The sequence below is a fragment of the Nanorana parkeri genome, unplaced genomic scaffold (genome assembly GCF_000935625.1).
Source record: "Nanorana parkeri isolate BGI_ZX_2015 unplaced genomic scaffold, ASM93562v1 scaffold2394, whole genome shotgun sequence".
In the NCBI taxonomy this organism is placed as follows: domain Eukaryota; kingdom Metazoa; phylum Chordata; class Amphibia; order Anura; family Dicroglossidae; genus Nanorana; species Nanorana parkeri.
In genome coordinates, this window is record NW_017308662.1 from 138,675 (window position 1) to 151,062 (window position 12,388).

The 12,388-nt window shown below is 54.4% G+C and overlaps 1 protein-coding gene and 1 long non-coding RNA gene across 2 annotated transcripts in view; both read right to left on the reverse strand.

The window, feature by feature from the left end:
• Positions 1-12,388, reverse strand: part of LOC108801584 (oocyte zinc finger protein XlCOF7.1-like) — a gene marked incomplete at its 5' end in the record, with an annotated part of 65,728 nt that overhangs the window by 45,141 nt on the left and 8,199 nt on the right. The window contains 5 exons of the mRNA XM_018573476.1: positions 7,283-8,255; positions 9,208-9,313; positions 9,866-10,033; positions 10,185-10,303; positions 11,640-11,797. Of these exons, the coding sequence (XP_018428978.1) occupies positions 7,283-8,255; positions 9,208-9,313; positions 9,866-10,033; positions 10,185-10,303; positions 11,640-11,797 (1,524 nt within the window). The remainder of the gene's footprint in view (positions 1-7,282; positions 8,256-9,207; positions 9,314-9,865; positions 10,034-10,184; positions 10,304-11,639; positions 11,798-12,388) is intronic.
• Positions 9,284-9,616, reverse strand: LOC108801588. Its single transcript, XR_001942156.1, has 3 exons — positions 9,592-9,616; positions 9,385-9,482; positions 9,284-9,313 (listed from the first exon to the last, which is right to left on the reverse strand). It is a non-coding gene; the product is annotated as an uncharacterized LOC108801588 (long non-coding RNA).

The following is a 12,388-nucleotide window of genomic DNA, read 5'->3' on the forward strand; positions in this document are numbered from 1 at the left end:
CGGCTTCTGATTGGTCCGGCCCAAGTATCATAGTTTATATTGTGTCAGATTTGTTTATATATAAAAGATTTATTTTCTTGTGTGAAATCGTTCGTTCGGATTGTGTTCAATAAATAAGAAACGTGCGGGAAATGCACTATATTGCCAAAAGTATTGGGACGCCTTTACACGCACATGAACTCTAATGGCATCCCAGTCTTAGTCCGGAGGGTTCAGTATTGGGTTGGCTCCGCCCTTTGCCGCTATAACAGCTAATTGGTCCCTCCAGAGACCACGCCTCCTCTTCTCTAGAGTCCAGTGGCGGCGTGCGTTACACCGCGGCATCCCACGCTTTGCATTGCACTTGGTGATGTGCGGCTTGGATGCAGCTGCTCGGCCACGGAAACCCATTCCATGAAGCTCTCTACGCACTGTTGTTGTGCCAATCTTACGGCCGCATGGAGTTTGGAGGTCTGTAGCTATTGACTCTGCAGACAGTTGGCGACTTCTGCGCGCTGTGCGCTTCACCGTGCACTGACCCCGCTCTGTCATGTTACAATCTAAGATGCAAGGGCTGGTGATAGAAATGGTAATAACTGTGAGGAATGAGCTGTAGAGGACTACAAATCCCAGCAGTACATTGTACAGCACTATGTGGGAGGAAAGTTCAGGCTTACCTGAGCAGTCTCCCGGAGCTGCCCCCGCCCCACCCCCCCATGCCTGCTCCGCCTTGATTGATCGTGCTGATCGTGGATGGGCGTGCAGCAGCGGGTCCGTGAGGAGAAGCAGCGAGTTGGGGATAAGAAGCGGCGCGAGCAGAGGCCAACTAATCGAAAGTCAACTAATCGATGATTGGAAAGAGTTGACGTTTTCCATCATCGATTATGATCCACTTGGTCGATTAGTTGTTTGCAGCCGTACAGTGACAGTCCAGTTGTTAGGTTGAGGCTCCCGATAGGCTCTCCTGAAGAGTAGGAGAGAGCGGGACAGATTGAGGTAGGGAGTTCCAGAGGATAGGAGAGGGGGCGAGGGAATAGGAAGCCTTGGATGAAGTGAGGAGGGCGGCTTGGGTGGTGTTGGCAGACGAGGTTGGTGATGTAGCTCAGGGGGCGGGACTAAAGATCTATATAGAGGAAACAGGACCTCCTTTCTCCTGCTGGGGATCCCTCTAGTGATAACAACACCCTACACACACCATGGAGGACAGTCCCAGCCCCCTACACACACCATGGAGGACAGTCCCAGCCCCCTACACACACCATGGAGGACAGTCCCAGCCCCCTACACACACCATGGAGGACAGTCCCAGCCCCCTACACACACCATGGAGGACAGTCCCAGCCCCCTACACACACCATGGAGGACAGTCCCAGCCCCCTACACACACCATGGAGGACAGTCCCAGCCCCCTACACACACCATGGAGGACAGTCCCAGCCCCCTACACACACCATGGAGGACAGTCCCAGCCCCCTACACACACCATGGAGGACAGTCCCAGCCCCCTACACACACCATGGAGGACAGTCCCAGCCCCCTACACACACCATGGAGGACAGTCCCAGCCCCCTACACACACCATGGAGGACAGTCCCAGCCCCCTACACACACCATGGAGGACAGTCCCAGCCCCCTACACACACCATGGAGGACAGTCCCAGCCCCCTACACACACCATGGAGGACAGTCCCAGCCCCCTACACACACCATGGAGGACAGTCCCAGCCCCCTACACACACCATGGAGGACAGTCCCAGCCCCCTACACACACCATGGAGGACAGTCCCAGCCCCCTACACACACCATGGAGGACAGTCCCAGCCCCCTACACACACCATGGAGGACAGTCCCAGCCCCCTACACACACCATGGAGGACAGTCCCAGCCCCCTACACACACCATGGAGGACAGTCCCAGCCCCCTACACACACCATGGAGGACAGTCCCAGCCCCCTACACACACCATGGAGGACAGTCCCAGCCCCCTACACACACCATGGAGGACAGTCCCAGCCCCCTACACACACCATGGAGGACAGTCCCAGCCCCCTACACACACCATGGAGGACAGTCCCAGCCCCCTACACACACCATGGAGGACAGTCCCAGCCCCCTACACACACCATGGAGGACAGTCCCAGCCCCCTACACACACCATGGAGGACAGTCCCAGCCCCCTACACACACCATGGAGGACAGTCCCAGCCCCCTACACACACCATGGAGGACAGTCCCAGCCCCCTACACACACCATGGAGGACAGTCCCAGCCCCCTACACACACCATGGAGGACAGTCCCAGCCCCCTACACACACCATGGAGGACAGTCCCAGCCCCCTACACACACCATGGAGGACAGTCCCAGCCCCCTACACACACCATGGAGGACAGTCCCAGCCCCCTACACACACCATGGAGGACAGTCCCAGCCCCCTACACACACCATGGAGGACAGTCCCAGCCCCCTACACACACCATGGAGGACAGTCCCAGCCCCCTACACACACCATGGAGGACAGTCCCAGCCCCCTACACACACCATGGAGGACAGTCCCAGCCCCCTACACACACCATGGAGGACAGTCCCAGCCCCCTACACACACCATGGAGGACAGTCCCAGCCCCCTACACACACCATGGAGGACAGTCCCAGCCCCCTACACACACCATGGAGGACAGTCCCAGCCCCCTACACACACCATGGAGGACAGTCCCAGCCCCCTACACACACCATGGAGGACAGTCCCAGCCCCCTACACACACCATGGAGGACAGTCCCAGCCCCCTACACACACCATGGAGGACAGTCCCAGCCCCCTACACACACCATGGAGGACAGTCCCAGCCCCCTACACACACCATGGAGGACAGTCCCAGCCCCCTACACACACCATGGAGGACAGTCCCAGCCCCCTACACACACCATGGAGGACAGTCCCAGCCCCCTACACACACCATGGAGGACAGTCCCAGCCCCCTACACACACCATGGAGGACAGTCCCAGCCCCCTACACACACCATGGAGGACAGTCCCAGCCCCCTACACACACCATGGAGGACAGTCCCAGCCCCCTACACACACCATGGAGGACAGTCCCAGCCCCCTACACACACCATGGAGGACAGTCCCAGCCCCCTACACACACCATGGAGGACAGTCCCAGCCCCCTACACACACCATGGAGGACAGTCCCAGCCCCCTACACACACCATGGAGGACAGTCCCAGCCCCCTACACACACCATGGAGGACAGTCCCAGCCCCCTACACACACCATGGAGGACAGTCCCAGCCCCCTACACACACCATGGAGGACAGTCCCAGCCCCCTACACACACCATGGAGGACAGTCCCAGCCCCCTACACACACCATGGAGGACAGTCCCAGCCCCCTACACACACCATGGAGGACAGTCCCAGCCCCCTACACACACCATGGAGGACAGTCCCAGCCCCCTACACACACCATGGAGGACAGTCCCAGCCCCCTACACACACCATGGAGGACAGTCCCAGCCCCCTACACACACCATGGAGGACAGTCCCAGCCCCCTACACACACCATGGAGGACAGTCCCAGCCCCCTACACACACCATGGAGGACAGTCCCAGCCCCCTACACACACCATGGAGGACAGTCCCAGCCCCCTACACACACCATGGAGGACAGTCCCAGCCCCCTACACACACCATGGAGGACAGTCCCAGCCCCCTACACACACCATGGAGGACAGTCCCAGCCCCCTACACACACCATGGAGGACAGTCCCAGCCCCCTACACACACCATGGAGGACAGTCCCAGCCCCCTACACACACCATGGAGGACAGTCCCAGCCCCCTACACACACCATGGAGGACAGTCCCAGCCCCCTACACACACCATGGAGGACAGTCCCAGCCCCCTACACACACCATGGAGGACAGTCCCAGCCCCCTACACACACCATGGAGGACAGTCCCAGCCCCCTACACACACCATGGAGGACAGTCCCAGCCCCCTACACACACCATGGAGGACAGTCCCAGCCCCCTACACACACCATGGAGGACAGTCCCAGCCCCCTACACACACCATGGAGGACAGTCCCAGCCCCCTACACACACCATGGAGGACAGTCCCAGCCCCCTACACACACCATGGAGGACAGTCCCAGCCCCCTACACACACCATGGAGGACAGTCCCAGCCCCCTACACACACCATGGAGGACAGTCCCAGCCCCCTACACACACCATGGAGGACAGTCCCAGCCCCCTACACACACCATGGAGGACAGTCCCAGCCCCCTACACACACCATGGAGGACAGTCCCAGCCCCCTACACACACCATGGAGGACAGTCCCAGCCCCCTACACACACCATGGAGGACAGTCCCAGCCCCCTACACACACCATGGAGGACAGTCCCAGCCCCCTACACACACCATGGAGGACAGTCCCAGCCCCCTACACACACCATGGAGGACAGTCCCAGCCCCCTACACACACCATGGAGGACAGTCCCAGCCCCCTACACACACCATGGAGGACAGTCCCAGCCCCCTACACACACCATGGAGGACAGTCCCAGCCCCCTACACACACCATGGAGGACAGTCCCAGCCCCCTACACACACCATGGAGGACAGTCCCAGCCCCCTACACACACCATGGAGGACAGTCCCAGCCCCCTACACACACCATGGAGGACAGTCCCAGCCCCCTACACACACCATGGAGGACAGTCCCAGCCCCCTACACACACCATGGAGGACAGTCCCAGCCCCCTACACACACCATGGAGGACAGTCCCAGCCCCCTACACACACCATGGAGGACAGTCCCAGCCCCCTACACACACCATGGAGGACAGTCCCAGCCCCCTACACACACCATGGAGGACAGTCCCAGCCCCCTACACACACCATGGAGGACAGTCCCAGCCCCCTACACACACCATGGAGGACAGTCCCAGCCCCCTACACACACCATGGAGGACAGTCCCAGCCCCCTACACACACCATGGAGGACAGTCCCAGCCCCCTACACACACCATGGAGGACAGTCCCAGCCCCCTACACACACCATGGAGGACAGTCCCAGCCCCCTACACACACCATGGAGGACAGTCCCAGCCCCCTACACACACCATGGAGGACAGTCCCAGCCCCCTACACACACCATGGAGGACAGTCCCAGCCCCCTACACACACCATGGAGGACAGTCCCAGCCCCCTACACACACCATGGAGGACAGTCCCAGCCCCCTACACACACCATGGAGGACAGTCCCAGCCCCCTACACACACCATGGAGGACAGTCCCAGCCCCCTACACACACCATGGAGGACAGTCCCAGCCCCCTACACACACCATGGAGGACAGTCCCAGCCCCCTACACACACCATGGAGGACAGTCCCAGCCCCCTACACACACCATGGAGGACAGTCCCATCACCACACACACCATGGAGGACAGACCCAACACCCTACACACACCATGGAGGACAGACCCAACACCACACACACCATGGAGGACAGTCCCAGCACCCTACACACAGCATGGAGGACAGTCCCAGCACCCTACACACACCATGGAGGACAGTCCCAGCACCCTACACACACCATGGAAACCAGTCACCACACACACACACCATGGGTTATAGTTCCCAGACCCTACAAGGCACCTCAACCCCCTGAAGGGAAATTCTTACATTTTCTAAAACTTTGTCATTCAAGTCAGTTGTGATGGAGGAACACCACAAATCCCGAGGACCATCAGTAGAGTTATGGGGGTTACCTTCTGGCAGACCTCAACCCTTTGATGCCGGGGGGGGCATAGGTTAGTAGTCCCTCCTCCATGGGGAGCCGTGGCCGGGAACATGACTCTACAGACTGCGGATGGGAAGCTGAGAAAGGTCCGAGGCGTGTACAGCTCAGAGGACCTCCCAGAGACACCTCGGGGTCACTGGACAAGAAAGAAGGAGGAAACCACCATTTCTGTTGTAGGCTAAAATTTATTTTGTGTATTTATGTTGAACCAACAGAGTCCGGTCACAGACATGGCGGAAGCACAATCCTAGCACCAGAGGAGCTTACAATCTAATGTCCCCACCGTGATAATACCGACACACACGGTAGGACCAACGTGGGCCAAGAACCAAATGGCCTACTGATGTGTTTTTGGATTCCATGAGCATCTGGAGGAGGAACGCCTAACAATCGTGGGGCCAGCCTACAAGTTCTGAAGACGAAGGCTTGGAGGAACCGATACCCGGGGGCCCCAGTGCTTCAAACGCAGGACCTCTCATTGCTAAGCCACCCCACCACCTTGGCTCTATAGACATTGCTGATGTCCTAGAATCCCCCGGACTATCCATTACTGTGAGGTGACATCACCACCAGTGAATGTACATAAAACCTGCTGAGTCAACTGTTTTATAGGGGGAGGGGCGTTGGGTGCTGACCTACAGCAGTGCCTGCACTGAAGGATAATGTCTACAGAGCAGCTCCTAGCAGCTGAAGGTCAGTCTCTAATTGCTTATTAAAGGAGAACTATGAGGGGGGGGGAGGGGCTTGTCACTCGCCTCATAGTTCTAGCCGACCTGTGACAATGAGACTGTCACAGGTCGGCTCAGTAGATCGGGAGGTGAGCGAACATATACCGGCGTTCGCTCACCTCTCGACCCGGTCACGGCTCTCTGCCGTGACAGGGCAGGGGCTGGATTCCCCTCTCCCCGCTCCGATCCTCCAGCGCCGACTGGCGGAACGAGAGGGGGCGGGTACAGCTGGCTCCGCCTCTAGGTAGCTGTCACTCACGCAGCTGGGCGGAGCCTGACATAATTGTCGGGATCCGCTTCAGCTGCGGCGTCTCAGTATACTCTGTATAGCTGTAGCTCCCTATATACTGAGCCTAGGGTGACGGGAGGACGCTAGTTTGTGTCCTCCCGCTACCCTTAGGAGAACAATGGGGAAAAGCCTTAACCCCATAGTTCTCCTTTAAGGTTGCTCAGCGTCTTGTGTGAGGAGCAGTTGGTGGTACGGAGAAGCCAGTAACTTTTCCTTCTACAACGTCCAAAACAAAATGAAAACGGATGTGGGCAACTAACATTGTACAGGTTCATTGCTGAATTGTGCTTTTGGCCAGGACTTGTCCTCTTTGGATGAAAAACGCCCTACAAATAAAGTTTTCTCCTTTCAATGAGAGTGAGTTCTCTGATGGTTGAGAAGGTTGGCCTTCTGCGCGAAGGTTTTGCCACAGCTCGTGCAAGGGAAAGGTTTGACGTCCCTGTGGATCCTCTGGTGGATGGTGAGGTCGGACCGGTGCTTGAAGCACTTCCCACACTCCGGGCAGGGGTAAGGCCTCAGGCCCGAGTGGATCCTCAGGTGCCGGACCAGATCCGATTTAAACCGGAAACATTTTCCGCACTCCGAGCACGGGAAAGGTTTTTCGCCCGTGTGAATCTTACGGTGCTCAGCCAGGTGGGACTTGTGTCGGAAATACTTCCCGCACTCGGGGCAAGGGAACGGCTTTTCCTGGGAGTGGAAGCGCTGGTGCGCCACCAAGATGGACTTCCTAGAGAAGGATTTGCCGCACTCGGTGCAAGGGAACGGGCGCTCGCCCGTGTGAGTCCTCAGGTGCTTGGTGAGGATGGACTTCTGGCTGAAGCACTTGCCGCAGTAGTCGCAGGGGAAGGGCCTTTCGCCGTTGTGGACTCTGTGGTGCTGGTTGAGGACCGACTTTTGGGCAAAACACTTTCCACACTCCGAGCAGGTAAAGGGCCGCTCCCCGGTGTGAGTCCGGCGGTGGCGGACAAGGTCTGACTTGTGCGAAAAGCTCCTCCAGCACTCGGAGCATGGAAAGGGACGCTCGATGGTGTGAATCTTCTGGTGCTCCTCAAGATCTGGCTTCTGGGCGAATCGCTTGCCGCACTCCGGGCAGGCGAAGGGCCTCTCTATCACGGCAATCCGTGTAGTCGGCATGACACTTTTATCAGAGTCGCCGTGTGGATGGACTTCATTCCTGCCCGGGGACTTGCCGGGAAAAGAAGGATCCTGGGACCTCTCTGCGTGGTGATGGACATCTCGGGTGATGGTGTTAGATACATCAGGAGAAGGTTCTTCGGGATGTGAGGGATCTGGCACTCTACCCGTCCGGTGAAGTCCTCCCCGTAGATTTGTAGTGATGGGGTTTTCTGTCGAAGAATCATCTGTGAAGTCCTCATTTTCGGTCTTACACTCGGGAGATAAGAAGGACTCTTCCTCGGAGGCTTTCTCCATATCACCTCCATCGGCTGGGAAGAGAAGAAGAAAAGACCAACTGTCAATTGTTTCCTGTTCAAGGTCATCAATGACCTCATACAAACACCAAACTCGGAAAGCTCTCATATAGAGGAATCAGGACCTCCTTCCTCCTGCTGGGGACCCCTCTAGTGATGACTAAAGAAACTTGGAAACTCGTGTTTTGGGTCTCCATAGAAGAATAAGAAAATACACAACGGAACCCAATCCCACTTGGGTTTTACTATTGACCGGTGTGATTAAGTCAGGAACAGCCTTACAGACTGTTGAGGAGTCTACTCGAGCATGGTGGGCCAAATGGGGAGCACTAGATGAAGCCACAAAAGTCTTTCTACCAACCATCACTGAAGTATCTATAATAGGTGCCACCTGGTCATCTATCTAGACATCCTGTGGCCATGGGGCTTCATGACCTGCATTGTACGTAGCTTCAAACTCTACTTTGCAACCAATACCACCATTGTGTGCTGTGAAGAAGACCAGAAGATCTTTACCTATGCGTGTGTGAATACTAGGAGCCTACAATAAGAAATGCCAAGATAGGACTTCTTGATGAATTGGGTTTCAACCCCTTCCTTGAAGCAGTAAAGGTTCTAGAAAGCAAACTGTAGAGTGTTTTGGATTTGTTGGTGGATGGAGATGATAGATTTGACCTTCTAAGGTCAGCACAAGTCCAAAACATCTCCATTGGCGATGGACTCCATCTGATGTTCCTCCTGAGATGGACAAGACTCTGATAAACTGCAGAATCCTCAGCACACATCACTCGAGGAAGAATGTTAGGGATCTGCACTCAGTCCCGAATTAAATTCAGTCCCGAGATCATTCGGCTGGTGGCCCACCATGAAAAGACGTGGCAACAAACTCCCCAACGAGACCCATGATGTTCATCCTTCGGGAGAAGTGAGGGGGTTGTTGTGGAGACGAGTCATATTTGATGCTCACCTGTGCCGATCTCCAATGGAATGTCCTCTGCCTTACATGGATGGTAGACCACTGGATAGGCCTCTTCTTCTATATTTTCTACTTTGATATCGAGAAGAAGTTCGCTCTGATGACGAAATTAAGAACATTTCAGCTAATGAATTAGTAGAGACTAACTCCAAGTTTGACGAGACCAACCTGATAATGGTGGGGGGGCATATGGTGTTCTTGGGTGGAATCCCGGGAGTACAGAGGGCGGGGACATCTCTCTGGTGGGTTCCTCTTACTGGATCCATCTGTAGGAAACACACACACTGACTGAATACATTGTTTCTATGTGTGTATCAGATGATGGGGGATGTAGGCGGAGCCTCCCTCCGTACTGCTCTCTCTGTCTCCTCTTACCTTGCAATGTGAAGGTTTGGCAATTCTCCGTCTTGACAACCTCACAGAGTTCTTTACCGTCTTCTAAACTCCCCCGACCCTATTGAGAAATAGACATTGACAATCTTGTAGAGATCCCGGTGTCCTTCTAGATACTCCCACTCCTCCATGGAGAGATAGACAGAGACATCCTGACACCTTATAGGAACCTGACACACACAATGATACAGTCACCATCCAGACACACCCCTTGTCTGTTCCCGGATCACGTCCCGGAACTCCCGGTACCGCTCACCTCTCCCGTCAGGAGCTCAAGGATCTTGCTGGTGAGTTCCAGGATCTTCTGCTCTTTATTCTTTTCGGCTACGTGAGGCGGGGTGGAGTTTCGGCTGCAGTTTCGCCCCCCTGATAAATACTTGACGCGCGTAACGCATTCGCCTGACTTTTTCATAATCATATAATCCTTCAAAACAAGAAAGGAACGTAACATAAGTATGATCAGCAGTCCCATATAACACCCCCAACATAGGTCAAGGCAGGCATGAAAAGACCTTATAGGTAGACATAAGAACGGTGTCATGTGACCTCCCAGAATCCTCCTCACCTCTCCGGACAGCAGGTAGATGATCTCCAGGGCGAGGTTTAATATTTTTTCTGTCACATGACTGCAGTTGTTGTCCATCTCGAGGACTTGGTGTGCGGTCAAGGTGGGAGTCTTGTGCTCCGCTGCCTCCTGGGAACACAAAGAATAAACGTTACAGATCGGAACATATTTTGGTGTTGCTCTGTGACGTTCTGTGCTCTTGTTGGGGGTATTTCTCCCCACATTTCTCTTGTGTCACGAGGGCAGGTGAACTCAATCATGAAGCAGACATCAGTATCAGAAGAACCTCATCAGGTCTTTATTGAGGTTACGGGATGACTCTCACTTCCTGTCCCGGTGGCCAGTTCTACACAAGTGGGACAGAACATCTGGGGTGAGCTCCAGTGTGGAGGTCCCGGCTCAACCTTAGACCATCACTACGTGGTCAAAATGATGGCTACGAATGGGCAACGAGGAGCCTAAAACTGCCTAACTGAACCATGGATGGGACATGTTTCAGAGTTGGCAATGGACAATAAGAACCGGGTACACACAGATAAGTGGACGGTCCCGTTCCTCCATGCAGCAGAAGGAACGACTTCTAGTTGACCTTAGAGAAGTTCCAAGGTGAGGGGAGAACCTTTACAAGAGCTTTTCTAATGGTGGAAGGGCTCATCATGGTTGAGTGATGACCCTTCGCATATGATTGGGACAAGTCTAGGTCATACATGGTCATGATGAGGGAAAACTGTAAAACCAAGGTGTTGGGAGAACCTCTACTTCTTCTGGTGGAAGGGCTCACCACGATTGGAGTGATGACCCAGCACAAGTGACTAAGACAAGTGTAGGTCATACAAGGTCAGGATAACAAGACTCACCATGGTTGGAGCGTTGACCCATCACAGATGACTTGGACAAGTCTAGGTCTTACATGGTCATGATGAGGAAAAACCGTAAAACTGTCTAAAGATGTCTAACTGAACAGTGGATCTTTCATCTTTCAGAGAGAGTGATGGGCAATAAGAACCTGGTACACACAGATAGGTGGATAGGTCCCGTTCCTCCATGCAGCAGAAGGAACAACTTCTAGATTACCTTAGAGAAGTTCCAAGGTGAGGGGACAACCTTTACAAGAGCTTTTCTAATGGTGAAAGGGCTCACCATGGTTGGAGTGATGACCCATCACATATGATTGGGACAAGTCTAGGTCATACATGGTTGGAGTTATAACCCATCACAGATGACTGGAACAAGTCTAGGGCATATATGGTCATGATGAGGAAAACCTGTAAATATGTCTAAATAAAGAGCGGATGGGAAGTTTTTCAGAGAGAGCGATGGACAATAAGAACCGAGTACACACAGATAGGTGGACGGTTCCTGTTCCTCCATGCAGAAAAAGGAACGACTTCTAGATGACCTTAGAGAAGTTCTAAGGTGAGGGGAGAACCTTTACAAGAGCTCCTGTGATAGTGGAAGGACTCACCATGGTTGGAGTGATGATCGATCGCAGATGACTGGGACAAGTCTAGGTCATACATGGTCATGATGAGGAAAAACTGTAAGACCAAGGTGTTGGGGGAACCTCTACCTCTGCTGATGGAAGGGCTCACCACAATTGGAGTGATGACCCAGCGCAAGTGACTAAGACAAGTGTAGGTCATACAAGGTCAGGATAACATTTACAAGAGCTTTTCTGATGGTGGGAAGGACTCACCATGGTTGGAGCGATGACCCCCTCACCTTGGAACTTCTCTAAGGTCATCCAGAAGTTGTTCCTTCTGCTGCTTGGAGGAACGGGACCATCCACCTGTCTGTGTGTACCAGGTTCTTATTGCCCATGGTCATGATGAGGAAAGACTGTAAAACCAAGGTGTTGGGAGAACCTCTACCTCTTCTGGTGGAAGGGCTCACCATGGTTGGAGTCATGACACATTACAGGTGATTGGGACAAGTCTAGGTCATACACGGTTGGAGTGATGACCCATCGCAGATGATTGGGACAAGTCTAGGTCATACACGGTTGGAGCGATGACCCATCGCAGATGATTGGGACAAGTCTAGGTCATACATGGTCAGGATAATTTGGACCAGAACCCTTTGGTATATCACCTTCATTGACAGTAAACATTTTAAAATTCTGAGGGATGTCTACACTTCATTAGAGAGCAACGAAGTGACACCAATTCCCTAATATGAGTTGTCTTCTGCGGCCGCTTTTTCGAGAGCTCCCCC